Raw genomic sequence first — 20,138 nt, forward strand, 5'->3', positions numbered from 1 at the left:
CTGGGAGGACGGATATGATGTGACGAGGACACGGGGAACATACTCAGCTCAGAGGCTTCCAGGGTGCCCTGCTGGCCTTCCTCTGTCCCCATACACACACATACACACATGCACACACACACAGTGCTCTCACACGCCGGCTCACACACATACACACATGCTTGTGTGCACATGCATACATGTGCTCACACATGTACACATACGTACCCACACACACCTGTGCGTATGTGCACACATGCATGCACACACATGCTCACTGCGCACACACCTGCTCATATGTGCATGCATGCATGCACACACGTGCTCACGTGCACACATACCTGCTCATATGTGTACACATGTGCACATACAAACTGTACTCGTGCACACATGCCTGCTCATGTGTGCACACATATGCACAAACTGTACTCTCACACACGTGCACACATACCTGCTCATATGCGTGCACACATGCACACACACTCTGCCACTCCCAGGGAACTCATCCTTTCTGAGTCTTGGGAACACTGTGGGAACCACTTCCTGGGCACGAGGCCTGGACCATGTGGCTGCACTTCCTCGTCATCAAGTGCGCCAGGCCCTCCACCTGGGTCCCTGTCCAGTCTGGGCACTGGGCTGCCATGGGGCCTGGTGTGAGCGTCTGGCTCCCTGGGCTCGGGGCAGCGCCTCTCCCTGCTCCTCGGTTGGCCTGCAGCCCCCAGGGCTCCGGACCAGAGGGCAGACCCCGGGAGGGCCAGGCATGCCGGATGCTCGTGCAGGGGGCCTGGCAGGGAGCGGGGGCTGGCTGGGCTGTTCCAGCTGGAAGAGCAGGGGGTAAGCTCAGCGACGTCAGTCACGCCCAGCGCCAGGCGCCTTTACCTCCTCGGGTCTGCTCAGCGCGTGGCCCTCGGGCCCGGTGATGCCCATCTCCAAGATCCGCTTCTGTTCCTGCAGGACAAGCACAGAGTGGGCGGTCACGGAGCACCAGCGCTGGGGAGGCCGGTCCCCAACCCCCGCTCCCCCAGACAGAGAACAGCTGAGGGCAGGGGCGCAGGGCCGAGCCGGGGCGGGTCCCATCCAGCGCTCCCTCTCCTTCCAGACACCACCCACCTTCCTCTGCAGAGGATCACTGCAGCCCCACCTGCCTCCGTGCCTGGCAGGGGCCAGCCCCGCCCTCCCAGCCCTGGGCCTCAGGCCAGCCTCCCTATAGGCGCTCACCTGGGGAGCTCGGATATGGAAATCCAAGCCCCTGAGCTGGGAGCCCGGCTCCCGGCGGCAACCATCCTGTGACTCTGGACAAGCCTGTCTTCCCTTCCTCTCTCTGGGGACAGCGCCCGCCTCCCCGTGTGCCCGCCGTGGGTGAGTGAGGCTGCACCTACACCTGGGAGCCGGCTCTCATCACCTGTTGCCCCGTCCCGGTACCTGCCATCTCCCCGGCAGGAAACCCCTCCTACAACCTTGAAATGGCCCTGAGCCTGTGGCCCAGATTCAAACCCACTTGCTCTGCATTTTCTCGCCCCAGGAATACGTTCATTTCTCAAAAGCAATTTATTTCGACTCTGCCCCGATGTCAGCTGCGCCGCTGCTCATTTTCCTCGCGCATGCAGTTCCTGTGCCACCCTCCTTCCGGGGAGCCCTGGCCGTGTCCCCCTAGAAATCACCATTTCCATTGCCTCTCTGGCTGTGAGCGTGGGCTCCTGAGAGGACCACGCACCGGAGACGATTTCCAGATCTAACAGCGGGCGGACCTAAGTCCACAACCCAATCACCTGGGCTACCAGGGATGATGCTGACAAAGCGTTTTTGTAAACTGTTTACAGAGACTGTATGGTGTGGACAGTCCCCGAGCAACACTGTTTAAATGTCAGTTACTCCTTCTGTTGGAGGGAGGGAGGGAGGGAAGGAGAGGGAGGGAGGGAGGGAGAGAGGGAAGGAGGGAGAGAGGGGAGGGAGGGAGGGAGGGAAGGAGGGAAGAAAGGGGAGGGAGGGAGGGAAGGAGAGGGAGGGAAGGATGGAGGGAGGGAAGGAGAGGGAGGAGGGAGGGAAGGAGGGATGGAGGGAGGGAAGGAGAGGGAGGGAGGGAGGGAAGGAGGGACAGAGGGAGGGAAGGAGAGGGAGGAAGGGAGGGAGGGATGGAGGGAGGGAGGGAGGGAAGGGGAGGGGAGGGAGGGAGGGAGGGAAGGAGAGGGAAGGAGAGGGAGGGAGGGAGAGAGGGAGGGAGGGAGGGAGGGAAGAAGAGGGAGGAAAGGAGAGGGAGGGAGAGAGGGAAGGAGAGGGAGGGAGGGAGGGAAGGAGAGGGAGGGAGGGAGGGAGGGAAGGAGAGGGAGGAGGGAAGAAGGGAGGGAGGGAGGGAGAAAAGGGGAGGGAGGGAGGGAGAAAAAGAGAGGGAGGGGGGAGGGAGAGGGAAGGAGGAGAGGGAGGGAGAAAAGGAGAGGGAGGGAGGGAGGAGGGAGGGGGAAGGAGGAGAGGGAGGTAGGGGGAGGGTGGGAGGGAGAGAGGAAAGGAGAGGGAGGGAAGGAGGGGGAGGAGGGAAGAAGGTAGGGAGGGAGGGAGGAAGAAAAGGAGAGGGAGGGAGGGAGGGAGGAGGGAGGGGGGAGGAGGAAAGGAGAGGGAGGGAGGGAGGGAGGGAGGGAGGGAGGGAAGGGGTGGGAGGGAGGAGGGAGAGGGAGGGAGGAGGGAGGGGGGAGGAGGAGAGGGAAGGAGGGAGAGGGAGGGAGGGAGGGAGGGAGGAAAGGAGAGGAAGGGAGAGAGGGAGGGAGGGGGAGAAGAGGGAAAGGATGGGGACAAAAGTGGCAATGGGGGAACGCACAGGTCCCTGCAGACTGGAGTGGGGGGTCTAGAAGATCAGGGGCTGGGCACGTGCATTACTTCTGCTCCCCTGAAGCCCCGTAAAGTGACAGGAAAAGTACACAAAAGCCGAGAGCATGCTGGGAAGACCACAGACATAATGGTGGGGGCTGCGGAGCAGATGGAAAGGTGGCAGATGCACGGGGCTGGGAGCGCGAGAAGCTGAGACCGCCCGATGCGCGGCTGAGGACCGGCTCCCACCAGTCTCTCCCGCTGCGGGCGGGCGGGCAGGCGGGCGGAGTGGCCCCCCGGACGGACTTGGGGAGAACTGCTCAGTAGTAACGCCTGATGCTGACAGCGCACAGCCACCTGCAGCCCCTCCCAGGGGTGTGCTGCGGGAATGGGAGCCCAGGCGTAGGGAAAGACTGACCCAGGGGCTCACGGGGCTTCATGCTCAACAGCCCCCAATCGGGAACTACCCCAACTCACACCCCTGGAGGATGCGTCGTGGCAAACTCCCGCCGTGGGTGCCACACCGGGTGGCAAAGAAGAGGCGGCTGCTGCTGGAACAGGAGGAGCAGCCAGAGGAAAGCGCGCACACCGTACGCTTCCCTTTGACCAGTTAAACCGGCAGAACTGAGCGGCGGGTGGCTGAGCCGCCTCCCGGTCGCCACGCCCTTGTGCCACCCCCGGCCCAGGTGGAGCAGGCAAAGGACCAGGCCCTCCCGGGTCCGCAGGGCAGTAGGTCACCCCCATTGAACAGATGAGCAAACTGAGGCCCGCGGCCACGTGGACGGCGCCAGGCCCGGCTGCAGATGGCGTGCGCGTGCCTCGTGCCTGCCGCGTCTCGTACGCCGCCCAGCGCTTGGCCTGGCTTCACTGCCCAGTCACCTCCCTGCTCAATGCCTGCACCCCCGTTGCCCAGCCTTTCATATCAGGAGAAGGGACGGAGGTGGACGGGGTGGGGACGCACACCACTCACCTGAGCTATCAAATCTCCGTTCTCCGCGTGGACCAGGCTCACAGCTCCCAGCCCCTTGAGGAAGGTGAAGGCTTCATAGAGCTGAGGGGGGACACACAGGGGTGGGTGGGGTAAGATTACCGGGGTGCTGCCAGCGCTCGCTGGCCCCAGTGGCTCGCGGGCCGCTCCATCGAGATCAGGGGATGTGTTGCTCAACAGGTGAGCCTCCGGCAGGGTCTGCCCTTGACCCTGAGAGGCGGGGGTGGGGCAGAGCTGGTCAAAGTCCCAGCAGGGCAGACTGCACCCTCCGTCCCGTGCCTTCTGCTTGGAGGTGCTCCATCCTAGCGCTGGAGAAGCCGGTTTTTCGTTTTACCGCAACTGAAACCACCCTCTGCGCCCTGTCACCAGCACACCTCGGCAGGCGTGTGCCTCTTTGCAAAGTTGCAACCCATGTCACAACCCATGTGACAGACCACAGCAGGCCGGGGGCGTGCTCTCCTGTAACTGTAACACTCAGATGACACACAACCGCCCGGATCACCGGATCAGCCCACACGGGCCTTCCCACTGCCGGGTCCTCCTCCCACTCGTGAAGGAGCTGCAACCAACCTCCGCACACGTGAGGACCAACACCGCCGTCCCCTCTCCAGGGCTCTCGAATCCTAGCTTTGTTCTCCGCGTGTGCAAGACAGCCCCCACCTCCCCGTGTGCTTTCAGGGGCACACAGCAGGGGGGGCACTGCGAGGCGTGATCACTTTCGAGGCGCCGTACCCCAAGTCCACTGGACGCCCTCTGTATCCGGGGCTGTTGAGAGAAACGGGGGTGGCGGGGGGCCTACCTGGCTGTCGGACATTTGGTAGAGGTCCTTATAGGCCATGTAGACTTGGAAGGAATTGACGCCTGTTCAAGATAAAGAGAAGAACGCACGTAAGCAACGCGAAGAGCGTCTTTCCTGTAGATCGGGGATCACCGCGTGGGGTGGGCGCGGCCAGGACGGAGGCGTCTCAGGATTCACAGGGGGGGCGCGTGCTCCGCTGAGCCCAAGCCAGCGTCTGTCCACGGCGGTGAGCAAGAAGCAACTGCTCGGTTTTATCAGTTCTGGGAAGATACACAGACCAGAACGTCTGCCATCCTGACCTGCCGACGTAAGAAAGTCCAAACCCATGGAGCGAGCCAGACTGATGACATGTGCCGGGAGCACGATCTCAGATAAACTCTTAGAAGAAGCCGCTACATGTCCGGGCGTTTCTTACGCTGAAATGTACTTGGCAGGAATGGTTCCCGGATGGCTGACCAGGGTATGTGCGCCCTGAGGGCGGTCCTGTGGAAGGTGAGCTAACCTGGGGGCACAGAACAGGGGCAGGGCTGCTGAGGGCAGGGACACGCCTCTCGCTGCAGGGACACGCCTCTCGCTGCAGGGACACGCTTCTCTCTGCAGGGACACGCCTCTCGCTGCAGGGACACGCCTCTCTCTGCAGGGACACGCCTCTTGCTACAGGGACACGCCTCTTGCTACAGGGACACGCCTCTCGCTGCAGGGACACGCCTCTTGCTACAGGGACACGCCTCTCCCTGCAGGGACACGCCTCTTGCTACAGGGACACGCAGCTCGCTGCAGGGACACGCCTCTTGCTACAGGGACACGCCTCTCGCTGGAGAGACACGCCTCTCACAGCAAGGTGAGAGGCGTGCAGGGGGAGATGGCGTCTGGGGCAGATGGAGGGGACTCCACCACGCTGCTCCGAAGAGCACACCGCTTACAACGCGGGAATTGCTCATTTCTGTAATTTTCCATTTAATGTTTGTGGGCCCTACTTGACCGCAAAAAGCGGAAACGCTGGGAAGGGAAACTGCAGAGAAGCAGGACTCCGGTGCAAAACTGCAACCTTCCCTGGACAGTGACGGTGGACAAAGCAAGTGCGGCTCCAGGACCATGCTGGAGGGCAACGCCTTCCTGACACAGAGACTCGGAAACGCGAGACACCCTGCCTGACCGTGGGCTACGAGGACCATCGGACACTCACACAGGGCAACCCATGCACAAAGCACTCAACATCAGCCGCAATTAGAGAATGGCACGCACAAGGGGAGACGGAGCCTCCCCGTCAAATCAGCAAGGGGTCCCCAGAAGCAGCCACGCCCAAGGGTGCGAACACGCAGGGAGCGAGCGTGCCAGTGGGTGTACCTCTCAGGAAAGCGATTTGGCACTACGTTTCCTGACCCTGAACAAGGTTAAAACCGTGACCTCAGCCCTAGCTGGGTTGGCTCAGTGGACAGAGCATCGGCCTGCGGACTGAAGGGACCTGGGTTCGATTCTGGTCAAGGGCACATGCCTGGGTTGCAGGCTCCATCCCCAGTAGGAGGTGTGCAGGAGGCAGCCGGTCAATGATTCTCTCTCATCATTGATGTTTCTCTTTCTCTCTACCTCTCCCTTCCTCTCTGAAATCAATACAAAAATCTATACTTATAATAGGGTAATATGCAAATTGGTCCGGGACACCATCACGTAATGACCCAACAACAGGAAGGAGGGGCAGGGAGCTATGTGCAGCGGAGAGCTATGAGCAGCGGTGAGCTACGAGCAGCAGTGGGCAGGGCCGCCAGCTGAGGCAAACAGCAGTGAGCTATTTGCACACAGATTCGTGCTCAGGGCCACTAGTGTGTGTGTGTGTGTGTGTGTGTATATACACACACACACACACACACTAGAGGCCCGGTGCACGAAATTCATGCACGGGGGTGTGTGTCCCTCAGCCCAGCCTGCTCCCTCTCCAATCTGGGACCCCTCGAGGGATGTCCAACTGCCCGTTTAGGCCCAAACAGGTACTGGGATCGGGCCTAAATGGGCAGTCGGACATCCCTCTCACAATCCAGGACTGCTGGCTCCCAACTGCTCGCCTGCCTGCCTTCCTGATTGCCCCTAACCGCTTCTGCCTGCCAGCCTGCTCACCCCCTAACCACTCCCCTGCCAGCCTGATTGATGCCTAACTGCTCCCCTGCCAACCTGTTTGCCCCTAACTGCCCTTCCCTGAAGGCCTGATCACCCCTAACTGCCCTCCCTTGCAGGCCTGGTCCCTCCCAACTGCCCTCCCCTGCTGGCTATCTTGTGGTGGCCATCTTGTGTCCACATGGGGGCAGCCATCTTGTATGTTGGAGTGATGGTCAATTTGCATATTACTCTTTTAATAGATAGGATATTAAAAAAAAAACAACCTTGACCTCTTAATTTCACTTCTGGAAATCGAAGGAAATAATTAGAAATCGAAGCTAATGTTCACATAGGAAGATGTTCTCCATGACATGGCTTAGACCAGGGGTGGGCAAACTTTTTGACTCGAGGGCCACAATGGGTTCTTAAACTGGACCGGAGGGCCGGAACAAAAGCATGGATGGAGTGTTTGTGTGAACTAATAAAAATTCAAAGTAAAGGAGTGGAGGGGAGAGCAAGAAAACCCTCCGCTCTTTCGGCTCCGCGGGCCGGATAGAACAGCCGAACGGGCCGGATCCGGCCCGCGGGCCGTAGTTTGCCCACAGCTGGCTTAGAGTGAAGCAAACAGAAAACCCAGGTGCCCAATAAAAAGGAAACAGCTACGCAGATGAACCGGGACACGGTACATCACGAGCCGTTAAAGACGTTATTAACGGAGAGCCACAATTACCCATCAAATGTGAAGTAAAAAGAGAAGGATCCCCAGTAACTGCTGTCACACAACATGTGAGTAAGGAGAACCTCGTCTACGTAGACGGGATGGAGGATAATACTCGTTAGCGTGAATGGCACGTGGCAGTTGGGAAGAGGACAGAAGGAAAGAAGTTTTTTGCCGTCTCTTCACTTTCTGACTTTTTTGTACGTGGCAATGGTACGTTCATAATGAGAACACAGCACATCTATTTACAAACTGAAAACAGCCCCGCCAGTGTGGCTCAGTGGTTGGACGTTGACCTGGGAACTAAGAGGTCACGATTCAATTCCCAGTCAGGGCACATGCCCAGTTTGTGGGCTCGATCTCCAGTGGGGGGCGTGCACGAGGCAGCCAATCGATGATGCTGTTCCTTTCTCATTGATGTTTCTATCTCTCTCTCTCCCTTCCTCTCTCTCTAAAAATCAATAAAAACATTTTTTTAAAAAAAGGTTGACTTTAAAAAAACTGAAAACACCCCCAGCTCTCCCTGAAGAATCGCATTCACTTCAGGCTGCCTCCTCAGGCAGCCCCCGGAACCGCCCCCTCCAGACCGACCCCTCGTGCCCTGGTGCATCCTGTGGTCTTTTTTTTTTTTTTTAAATATATTTTACTGATTTTTTACAGAGAGGAAGGGAGAGGGACAGAGAGTTAGAAACATCGATGAGAGAGAAACATCGATCAGCTGCCTGTTGCACACCCCCCACTGGGGATGTGCCCGCAACCAAGGTACATGCCCTTGACTGGAATTGAACCTGGGACCCTTCAGTCCACAGGCTGACGCTCTATCCACTGAGCCAAACCGGTCAGGGCCATCCTGTTGTCTTGTTCTGGGCTTCTGTGTGTCTTCTGTTCGATTCACCTCCACACGATGGAATACACACTGTAAGCATCTACGCTGTGCAGAGCCACCTGGCGGAGCCCAGACGGAGGGAGCTGGCCTGGGATGCCGAGATGGGAAGACTCAATCCCCTCCCTCATCGAGCTCAGGGCTCAACGGGAGAGCCAGGGGGACAGCCAGTGTCCTGTCATCCACGAACAGTGGAAAAGGTGCCTCAAAAGAAGCCCACGTAACCTGCTCTGGATATTCAGGAGGTGAAGCAGTTCTGACTGGGGGAGCTGGAGAGGTGAGAGCTGAGCTGGGGCGCAGCGTAGAAAGGCATTCTGGTGGGAACAGCATGAGCCAAGGCCCAGCAGTTTTTTGTTTTGTTTTGTTTTGTTTTTAAATACATTTTATTGAATTTTTACAGAGAGGAAGGGAGAGAGAGAGAGACAGTTAGAAACATTGATGAGAGAGAAACATCGATCAGCTGCCTCCTGCACACCCCCTACTGGGGATATGCCCGCAACTAAGGTACATGCCCTTGACCAGAATCGAACCTGGGACCCTTGAGTCCTCAGGCCGACGCTCTATCCACTGAGCCAAACCGGTTAGGGTGGCCCAGCAGTTTAAGGTGATGGCACCCAGGACAACAGTGCCCAGGTGAGTTTATGGTGGAGAAAGGAGAGTAAGGCTAGGTCAGCGAGGACCTGTGTGCCAGGCGAATGAAACCGGGCGTTCTTCTATGAACAGGGGTCCCTCCAGGGCCTGAAGGGGAAGACAGGCTCCTTAAAGAGGGCCCTGTTTTTCCACTGTTTGTCTCAGTATACAGCTCAAAGTTGGGCTCACAGCATGCAGCTAAAGGGATTTTAACTCCATACAATCAGATCCACCCCAGAGCCAGGGATTCCAGAAATGGGCCTCCCCCACTCCCCAGGGCGTGAACTGACCTTTGTCCTGCACCAGCACCTCCAGCTCCTCCCGAACGCCATCGGACCAGCCTGTGATGTCCACGTGGAGGGAGTAGTCGCAGCAGGATTTGGTGTCAGCTGCTTCATGCCACTTCTCGAAGGCGGTCAGCAGGCTGCACCCAGGTTCTGGGACCACATGATCAACTGGAACAGAAACATGTGTCACATTCTAAGATGCTTAGGACCCAACTTGTTCCAATGGTGGCCTCTTCAGCATCATCACCACCACCACCACCACCACCATCACCATCATCATCATCATCACCACATCATAAACATTATCACATTTAATATCACCATCATTATCAGCATCATCACCACCACCATAACCATCACCATCATGATCACCACTATCACCATCATCACCATGACCATCATCACCATCACCACCATCATTATCACCATCATAATATCGCCATCATCATCACCTGCAGGAATCTATCACTTGCCAATACTGTCACGAGTGTGCACCAAGGAACATGGAAGGCCGATGGACCTTGGGCATTAGCAGGGCTGATGCTAAGCACCTCGTCTGTTGAGATAGTGGTGGCTCAAGGCAATTCACTAACCTGATAATCCTTTTACCGTTTACCAAACTTTACCTTTGATACGCCTGTATGCATTGCTAAAGGGAAAATGTGTATTCAAGTAAATAAATAGCGGATCAGACCAGAAGCCGGTATGTCTCTTCAAGAAAGAGGCTCCCCCTGGCCCCCAATGCCTTCTAAATTCATATTTCTTGTATAGCATTTTAATTTGTGCGTCGGCCCCTCCTTCAGATCCTGAACAAGGGTCACAGCATCTGGCACCATGAACAGGGGCTGGAGGAGAAGATTCGCCTGAGCGAAAAACGAAGCGAAAAAGGAAAAGTGGAAATTCACTGGAAAGGTGGGAAGTTCACCGTGCACAGAGCCCATGCCAGCTTCGGAGTCGCGACCGTAAATGGATGGGGAAGAATTCAAGTAAAAGGCAAAAACATCACTGTAAGTTTTCAGCTTGCATGCCCAAGGATCAAGGAATTAAGGTGTCAAAAGGTACTCTCTGAAATCAGGCTCAAGGAAAATGAGTGCCCTTGTCATCTTTAACTACGTGGGCTCTTGTTCAAACGGCATTATGCCCACTTCGTATTGAGGATCAAAAGTCTATAACACCTAAGGCCCCGGATCCTCCGCCTCTAGTGTGGGAAGGCTCATCAACTAGAGAAAATGGGGCTAACAGTCCTTTTACAAAAGGACTCCTTAATGCTTTGCCTGAAAATTACTATATGAAAACTTGGGACAGGCTGATTGTAGCTGAAACAACTTTAGACGCCAGTCAGTGCTATGGAGAGCAGAATATGATGAGATATGTGAACAACAGGCTAAGATCTGGGCTGCATCTGGCTGTATGTCCCAGGCAACGTAAAACACCTGGAAGATCCATGAAAAAAACTCTGATTTATGAAGTTTGTCTATGTGTTATGTGCGCTTGTTTGTTGATTGTTGTTTTGTCTGTCTTTTCCGTTTGGTTTCATGATTAAGCATGCCTTTAATTTGTCTTAATAGAAAAAAAACAGTAGGTGGCCAGGCCATTACTAAATTTCCCCAAAGCAAACAGGATGTGGGGGCGGGGAGAGAGAATAGGAGTGGTACATGTGGCTGATAGAACAAGTCCTAGAAAGATTCCACTAGACAAAGAGAGGAAAGTAAAGGTAACTAAAAAAAGCCCCAGCCCATTAATTACTAGGTCTCTTGGTGATCCTGTAAAATGGATGCCCAACTCTCGGGAGTGTTATTAAAAGTCTCATTTTCACCATGATTTTGTTTCCCAGTCCCTCATTTGAAATTTGAATAAATAAGCCATTTCTCACAGTTTGGAGACTGCTATGGGACTTGTATGCCCATGAAGAGAAAAAGGCTAGTTTAAGAGGAAGACACCCCACCCGATTTTGGGTGGCCTCTTGGCCTAAGCCCCATCTTTTCACAGATGCTATAGCATAGGCCCCAGACTGTTTCTCTTTAGAAGATGGCGAAAATGACACAAGAAAAATATACAGGCTGTGTTTGGGAAACAAGATTACTGTTTCCATGATAAAGGGCAGCTCTTCAATAATGATGCACCGCATTCCAAGGTTGCCTCCCAGATCTCGGGGGCACTCCTGTTTTTATAAAGAAAAATAAAATAATACTTTAACATTAAAGCCACTGAAAGCCAGTAAGTTATCTCTGTTACAGAATTTGCCAAGGAAAATGCCTTGGGTAATAATGATTGGCTTTAAAATCTCAAAGTTGTTAAGGCAAAATATATACAACTAAAATAAAGATAAATCTTTTTCAGTGGTAATTATACATGCCTAAACACAGTTTTCCAAAGTCTTTGGTAACTTAAAGCTTTGGGTTTGGCTGAATTAAATAATAAAAATTATTAAATATCTAGGTATTTTGAAATAACAGAATACTGAAATATTAATCTGAGTTTGCCTCATATGAAAATTCTAAAGGATAGATTTAAATCTATTAATTGAATATGCCTTGTATTTTATTTAAAATATATCCTTAAAAATATGAATATATTACTAATCTAGGTATTTAACTTGCCACCTAAAATTTGAGGCTTCTAAGAGTTAAAAGTTCAAATCAAGTTGGGAGAAATTATGGTGATAATAGAATGCATGAATTATAGAAATTCATTTTTGAGGAAAATAATTCTTGTGTTTTCTCTGAAAAATTAGTAGTTCAAAATATATTATAGTCTTTATGTGTACTACATGTGGTAAAATTTCAACCTAGGATATAATATTTTATTGGCCTGATTAAAAAAGGATTAATCTATGGTCTGAACCAAATTTTTAAGTTAAAACCCTTTTAAATGTAATTGATTTTTTTAGAATAATTACAAAAAGTATATAATATAATCTCTGGGTTATATGTATTCGATAGTCTTTCCAAGTTAAATTTCAAGACTTTAACCGAGAGATAGCTAAGGGCCCTGGAATGATTCAAGGATTTATTCTCTCTTCTTAAAAGAAATATTTTTTAACTAAATAGGTTGCCTAATATATTGAAATCACGTGGGAAGCTTTGTCAAATAAAAAGTAATAACTGTGTTCTATTTATATATATACTAGAGGCCCGATGCACGAAATTCATGCAACAGTGGGCCTTCCTTCCCCTGGCTGCTGGCATCAGCTTCCCTCTAGCACCCAGGACCCAGGCTTCCCTCGCAGCCCCATCTTCATCCGGAAGGACACCCGGTCTAATTAGCATATTACGCTTATATTATTATAGGTATATTTTAAATGTTATAGAGGTTTCAGCCTCTAAGCTTGAAAGAAAACCAGAATATTCAGCCACGGAATTTTAAAACTGGAGCATACATAATGCCTCAGACCCCCACCCAACCTGCTCTCCAAATTGGCTGGGGAGTGGGGTAGCATCTATACTTCATGGGTCAAATGTATAAGTTTGCTTACTTTGCTTTTTCAATAAAGGTGCATTCTTTAATTAATAAGTTATCTTTTCACAATATAATCAAGGTCTCATATAAACTCATTTATATGTGAAGCCAATATTTTATGAGCAACTGGTTCTAGTAAAGACCAAAGTAAAATTTGCAAACCTATGCAAATGAGCACTCGCCAAAAAGAATGCTGTTTAGAAATAAATTTAAGCTTAAAAAGAAGAAAGTTTAAAAATCTCCACTACTATTTACAGAGTAAACTAAAAGTTATTTGTTCAAGCATTAAATCTCACCATTAATGAAACACCGTAAGTAAAAAGAAAGTTACTTTTACACGAGATGTATGCATTGCAGATTTAGTTGCCATGTCTCTCTCCTACCTATTTTTCTAAAAGGCAACCAAGTTGGTTGTTCTGTTTAAAAGAAAGTGACAGTCTTTAATGCAGCAATTTATGGCAAGCCCAAGGAAAAACAGACTTTGGCAATGCTTACCCAATTAGGAAAGAAAATCCCTAAGTGGGGCTTAAAAATTGCTCCGAAAAAGGTATAGAAAGAAACACCCTTCAAATATCTAGAAACTGTAATTAAAAATCATTGTATTAGGCCTTAAAAAGGTGGCAATATGAAAGGATTGCCTTAAGACCCTGAATAACTTATAGAAATTATTAACTGACATTAATTAAAACCTTATCTAAAAATCTCTATGGGAAAATGACAGATTTATTCAATATACGTAGGGAATCCTAAGGAAGCTTTTATTAAGTGTATGCAAAGACCTACAGGTTCATTTTCTAATTTTGTGTCTCACCTCACTCGAGCAGTGAGATAGCAAATACAGCATGTAACAGCAGTTTGCAACCATCTAAATTCTAAAAAATTTAAATGCCAAGCGGTTTGGGGCCATCTAGTAAACCCTATCTTCCCTAAACCAAGGACACTTAAGAGTAAATAATTTGCATTTTGCCTCCCTAAACAGAGGGTAAACAAAGCTTATGTCAATACTAGAGGCCCAGCGCACGAAATCATGCACATGTAGGGTCCCTAGGCCTAGCCTGCAATCACAGCCATGTCCACCGCTCCGCAACGCTGCTCACCGCCTTCCCAGGATGCTCTGTGACACTGCCGCCACTCCACGACCCTCCGCAACGCTGCTCGCCACTGCCCCACAACACCTCATGATGCTGCTCACCGCCACCCCAGGATTCTCCACGACGCTGCTCGCCACTACCACAGGATGCTCCGCAGCACTGCCACCGCCCTGCAATGCTCCATGAAGCTGCCGCTGCCCCGCGACCCTCCGCGATGCTGCTGCCGTCCCACAAGTCCAGTCCCCAGTCCCGCTCCGCTGCCCCCCAGCCCGGTTCCTGTGGTTCTCCGTTGGCCATCCAGCGATGGGAGCCTGGGGGCTGAGGGGAGGGACCGAGAGGTGGTCAGTGCACCTCATAGCGACTGGTCGATTGGTCGTTCTGGTCATGATGCCTGGCCTTTTATTATTATAGATACTCAAAAAGACTGATAGCAGAAATCCAATTAGTGTCATTTACTGTCCATACCCAAGGACAAATGAAGTTAGAAAATAAACCTTATTTCAGACTAATTTAAATTGGCAAATTGAAGTAAGTGAGTATTTAGAGCAACTTAGGTGTCACCTACTAAAAAACAAATTACTACAGTTTTTATATTACACCCCTATTATTATTCCAAAAAATGCTAGACAGAAACCTATTACTAGAGCATTAACTGTTTTTACTAATGGGTCATTTAACAGTAAAGCTGCTTATCATACAGTAAATTCAGACCAAGTCATCCAGACTAGTCACACTTCTATACAAAGGATTGAATTAGTAGCTATCAAGGTTCCACTACAGAATTTCTAGGAGCCTCTTAATATTATTTCTGATTCTGCCTATGCTGCTGGCCTGGTAAACAGAATTAAGACTGCTCGATTAAAATAGCTCAGTGACCGAAGTCTACTTATACTACTTAAACAGGTACAGCAAATTGTACAGTAAAGACAATATCCCTTTTATATTACTCATATCAGGGCTCATACCGCCCTGCCTGGTCCTTTAACCAAAGGAAATGCATACAATTACAACAGACACATTACAGGAATACCATACAATTCCCAAGGACAGGCAACTACAGAACACCAACATCCGTGGCTAAAATCCCAACTTGAAAAACAAAAAGGGGGAATAGTGATGCTGGCGAAATCTCCCGTAGGTAGACTATACCAAGCCTTAATTACTTTAAATTTTTCCACTTGTAACGCTGATGGCAAGACACCTATGGAATTACACTGGTGTCATAATTAGCCAAAAAAAAAAAAAAAAAAAAAAAAGGCTTGATCAAATGGAAAAATCCTAAGTCTGGTTTATGGAAAGGTCCCAACTTTTAATTAACCTTCGGTCGAGGATATGCCTGTGTATTTCCAGAAAACTCCTCCAAGCCCATGTGGATTCCTGCAAGGAACATTAAACTTCAACATGGATCTGAGAGAGGAACTGACCAGACTAATGAGGAGCTTGCACCTGGAGCCTCAACCTGTACCTGTGGCTGCACTACTCCAGCCACAGATAGCAGTAGCCCCAAGCAACACGCTGCAGATAAGGAATGGGAGGAGAACGAGACAGAGGAGAAACAGTCCAGAGATGACCTGGGGGATGGCGAAGAAGCCTTGTCATGCTAGCAGTCATCAGCTGTGAAACAGTGCAGGTTGCCCTGGACAGAGCCAGAGAAGGTCGGACCTGCATTGTCATTGCCCACCATTTGCCCACCATCCAGAGCTCGAATATCATTGCTGTCGTGTCACGGGGGACAGTGATTGATAAGGGGACCCAGAAAGAACTGATGGCCCAGAAAGCAGCCTAATACAAGCTAGTTCCTTAGATGCCTGGCAGCAATTTTAAAAGAACATGAAATAGACAGAAACCAAGATGGCGGCATAGGTAAACACCTAAACTGCTGCCTCGCACAACATTTCAAAACTACAACTAAAAGACAAAACAGACATCATCCAGAACCACAGGAAGGCTGGCTGAGTGGAAATTCTACAACTAGAAGGAAAGAGAAAAGCACACTGAGACTCAGAGGAGCTGCAGAAGGCAGAGGTACTGAGACACGTGCACAGAGAGGACTGGCAACTGAGTGTGCGGCTGGCTTTCTCAAGCTGGAGGGAGACAAAAGCTCCCAACTGCACTGAACTCCAGTTCCAGGCAAGACTCTGGGGACCCAGACTCATTCAGGGAGAAATTGGACTGTCTGGCAGCGGGTGAAACTCGAGGGCGGCTTTCTCTCTGAGGTGCTTGCAGCGATTACCACGGGACACTGAGACACAGGGGCCTATAAGGGCAGGGCTGACAGAAAGCCAAGGCTCTCTGCTCCACCCTGAGACTCTGCCCCATTCAAGCTGAGCACAGAGGCTTTTGCAAGTCTTCTCCCATAAGGGTGTCTCCAGCACAGAAGTTCTCCCAGCGTAGACATAGCTGATCCTCACAGCCAATTGGCCTGGAGGTCAATTCCTCCCAGTGATACCAACAACAATCAAGGATTAACTACAAGACTGTACACATAGCCCACAAAGGGGTGCACCAAGATTGTCCACCTCAGATAACTGGGGAGGCTGAGCCACTGGGCCCTATAGGACACCTAGCACACAAAGCCACTCTATCAACTCAGGGAAGCAGCCAAAATGCAGAGACAAAGAAACAGGTCACAAATGAAAGAAATGGAGGAAAGCAAACTACGGGATATAGAGTTCAAAACCACAGTTATAAGGTTTTTCAAGAAATTTCTAGAAAAGGCTGATAAATTTAGTGAGACCTCGAGGATATGAAAAAGGCAACTAGAAATTAAGCATACACTGACTGAAATAAAAAAATAATATACAGAGATCCAACAGCAGACTAGAGGATCGCAAGAATCAAGTCAAAGATTTGAAATACAAAGAAGCAAAAAACACCCAACCGGAAAAGCAAAAAAAAAAAAGAATCCAAAAATATGAAGATAGTGTAAGGAGCCTCTGGGACAACTTCAAGCGTACCAACATCCGAATTATGGGGGTGCCAGAAGAAGAGAGAGAGCAAGATACTGAAAACCTATTTGAAGAAATAATGACCGAAAACTTCCCCCACCTGGTGAAAGAAATAGACTTACAAGTCCAGGAAGCACACAGAACCCCAAACAAAAGGAATCCAAAGAGGACCACACCAAGACACATCAAAACTAAAATGCCAAGAGCAAAAGACAAAGAGAGAATATTAAAAGCAAGAGAAAAACAGTTATCTACAAGGGATCACCCATATGACTGTCAGCTGATTTCTCAACAGAAACTATGCAGGCCAGACAGGAGTGGCAAGAACTATTCAAAGTGATGAATAGCAAGAACCTACAACCAAGATTACTCTACCCAGCAAAGCTATCATTCAGAATTGAAGGTCAGATAAAGAGCTTCACAGATAAGAAAAAGCTAAAGGAGCTCATCACCGCCAAACCATTATTATATGAAATGCTGAAAGGTATTCTTTAAGAAGAGGAAGAGGAAGAAGAAGAAAAAAGTAAAGATAAAAATTATGAACAACAAATACATATCTATCAACAAGTGAATCTAAAAATCAAGTGAATAAAAAAATCTTATGAACAGAATTAACTGGTGAATATAATAGAATCAGGGGCATAGAAAGGGAGTGGACTGACAATTCTCGGGGGAAAGGGGTGTGGGGGTGCGGGAAGAGACTGGACAAAAATCGTACACCTATGGATGAGGACAGTGCGGGGGATAAGGGCAGAGGGTGGGGTGGGAACTGGGTGGAGGGGAGCTATAAGGGAAAAAAGAGGAACAATTGTAATAATCTGTAAAATAAAGATTTATTAAATTAAAAAAAAGAATATGAAATAACTCAATCCTTTTCATTGGTTCTCCCTACATCTGCCTCTTAGCATAACCACTATTGTCTGTCTCATTCTTGTCCTTATATGTTTATTTCTAGTCTGCAGATGCAGAATGAAGAATCTTAAAAGGACTCAAGCCCTTCAGAAGGCATACACTTTTCAAGATTTATTAAGAAAACAAAAAGGGGGAGATGCGGGAAGCCACTGCTTGCCAATACTGTCACAAGAGTGCACCAAGGAACGCGGAAGGCCAATGGACCTTTGGTGTTAGCAAGGCTGATGCTAAGCACCTCGTCTGTTGAGATAGTGGTGGCTCCAGGCAATTCCCTAACCTGATAATCCTTTTACTGTTTACCAAACTTTACCTTTGATATGCCTATATGCATTGCTAAAGGGAAAATGTGTATTCAAGTAAATAAATAGCGGACCAGGCCAGAAGTCAGTGTGTCTCTTCAAGAAAGAGGCTCCCCCTGACCCTTAAATTCATATTTCTTATATAGCATTTTCATTTGTGCATTGGCCCCTCCTTCAGATCCTGAATCCCACCACAAAGGTCACGGCATCCACCACCACAACCATCATCATTTGCCATCACCACCATTATCACCATCACATCATTAACGTCACCATCATTATCATCATCATCATCATCATCACCACCACCACCATCACTATCATCATCATCATCATCATCACCATCATCACCACCACTACCATCATTACCACTACTTCCATCATTAAGATTAACATCCTTATCTTCACAATTCTTTTCTTTTCTTTTTTTTTAATGAAAATTCTTTTATTTATTTATTTATTTTTAAATGTATTTTTTTAATTGATTTTTACAGAGAAGAAGGGAGAGGGATAGAGAGCCAGAAACATCGATGAGAGAGAAACATCCATCAGCTGCCTCCTGCACACCTCCCACTGGGGATGTGCCCGCAACCAAGGTACATGCCCCTGACCGGAATCGAACCCGGGACCCTTCAGTCCACAGGCCAACGCTCCATCCACTGAGCCAAACCGGTTTCGGCTTCACAATTCTTTTCATCAACACTCCCACCATCATCATTGTCAATATTGCCATCATTGTCACCATATTATAATCATCAGCAGTGATACTTCAGTGAGTCTTCATTACCACCATTGTCCTCACCATTGTTACTGTTGTCATCCTCAGCATCATCATCACAATATGTATTGAATGCTTATTTATGTGTCAGATACTGCCACAGAGGCTTATATAAATTATCTAATTAAATCCTCACAACCATCCTGTAACAGTTTTCAGATGAAGAAAATGAGGCTCAAAGAGGGTAAGGAACTTGTCTGAGGTCACACAACTAGTAAACGAAGGCGGGGGTTCGATCCCCACAGAGTCCTGTGAGCTCAGAGTCTGAACTCTTCCCCACTACTCCACACTGTGCCTGGAGGGAACTATTTGTTATGTAGCATTGTGGCAGCGATACTGACTAATACAACCACTTCCCAGCTGTGTAATCTTGAGAAGGTTACTTCACCTCTCTGAGCTCCTACTCCCACAGGTGACATAATAATACATATGTCACTGGTTCTAAAACTTCAGCCATCAGCAAACCATGTTTAGGAATATTTTGCCTTATCTCCCTATAATCCACATCACTCTTTACTTGATGCTTTTCTTAAATCAATTCATAGTTTCTAAAAGTCTAAATTCTGACTTCGGTCTCAACCGAAGCAGTGATATCCATGAGATGCAAGTTATTTTATTTCCATATGCACTAAAATACTTGAACATTTTCAATGTCTATATTGCCTCTAAAATCACTTTGTGCACCACCAGTGGCACGTAATATATGGACATATATTATGTATAAGGCAGGGTTGTAGTGACAATTACGTTAAATGGTACCCTGAGCTGAGTGCCTGGTGCACGCTGAGCGCTGTGTCGCTGCGGATGCTGGTGATGGAGAGAAGTCACAGCCTATGGCCCTGAGGCGGGGTGCAACTCACTGATCATCGTGGTCCCGCCCGCCAGTGCTGCCCTGGTGCCCTGGAAGAAGTCATCGGCGGCGGTCATGCCCTGGGACGGCTTCTGCAGGGACGTGTTGACATCGATGCCCCCGGGAATCACCATCCGCCCGTTGGCCTCAATGGTCTTCACTCCACCAGGAATGATTAAGTTCTCTCCTATTTGTCTGGAGACAAACAACAGAGAAGGCGTTGGTTCTTTGGAAAAGGAAACGGTAGTCAGCCACCTGTGCAGCTTCAGACCATCGGGGAGACACTTCCGAGCCAGGCTCCATCCAGGGCACTGGGCGGACAGAGACAACTCAGGCAGGACCCTGCCCTCGAGGGGCTCAGGTCTAATGAGGAGGCGGGGTGTGTCGGCAGATGGTCATGACCCAGTGCAGGAGAGGGTGGGTCACCTCAATAGCCTGGTTATCTGGGAAGGCTTCCAAGGGGAGGTGGCGGCAGAATAGAGACCAGCATCTCCATCAAGTGGTAAAGTCACTCCAGAGCACTTCACACACCTCTAGCAACTGGCTCGGGGGACGGAGGGGAGTGTTTGCAGCGAAGACAGAGTGAAAAGCCCCCTGGGTCCTCCAAGCTTTCAGACGGTGTGATGG

The 20,138-nt window shown here is 49.8% G+C and overlaps 1 protein-coding gene across 2 annotated transcripts in view; it reads right to left on the reverse strand.

The window, feature by feature from the left end:
* Positions 1 to 20,138, reverse strand: part of CRMP1 (collapsin response mediator protein 1) — a 52,542-nt gene that overhangs the window by 9,570 nt on the left and 22,834 nt on the right. For both annotated transcript variants that reach the window (XM_080650595.1, XM_080650596.1), the window contains exons 3-7: positions 19,522 to 19,706; positions 9,178 to 9,342; positions 4,566 to 4,627; positions 3,749 to 3,829; positions 859 to 927 (exon numbers count right to left, since the gene is read on the reverse strand). In XM_080650595.1, coding sequence (XP_080506721.1) covers positions 859 to 927; positions 3,749 to 3,829; positions 4,566 to 4,627; positions 9,178 to 9,342; positions 19,522 to 19,706 — 562 coding nt within the window. The remainder of the gene's footprint in view (positions 1 to 858; positions 928 to 3,748; positions 3,830 to 4,565; positions 4,628 to 9,177; positions 9,343 to 19,521; positions 19,707 to 20,138) is intronic.

This window comes from Plecotus auritus, assembly GCF_963455305.1.
Source record: "Plecotus auritus genome assembly, chromosome: 1".
Taxonomy (NCBI): domain Eukaryota; kingdom Metazoa; phylum Chordata; class Mammalia; order Chiroptera; family Vespertilionidae; genus Plecotus; species Plecotus auritus.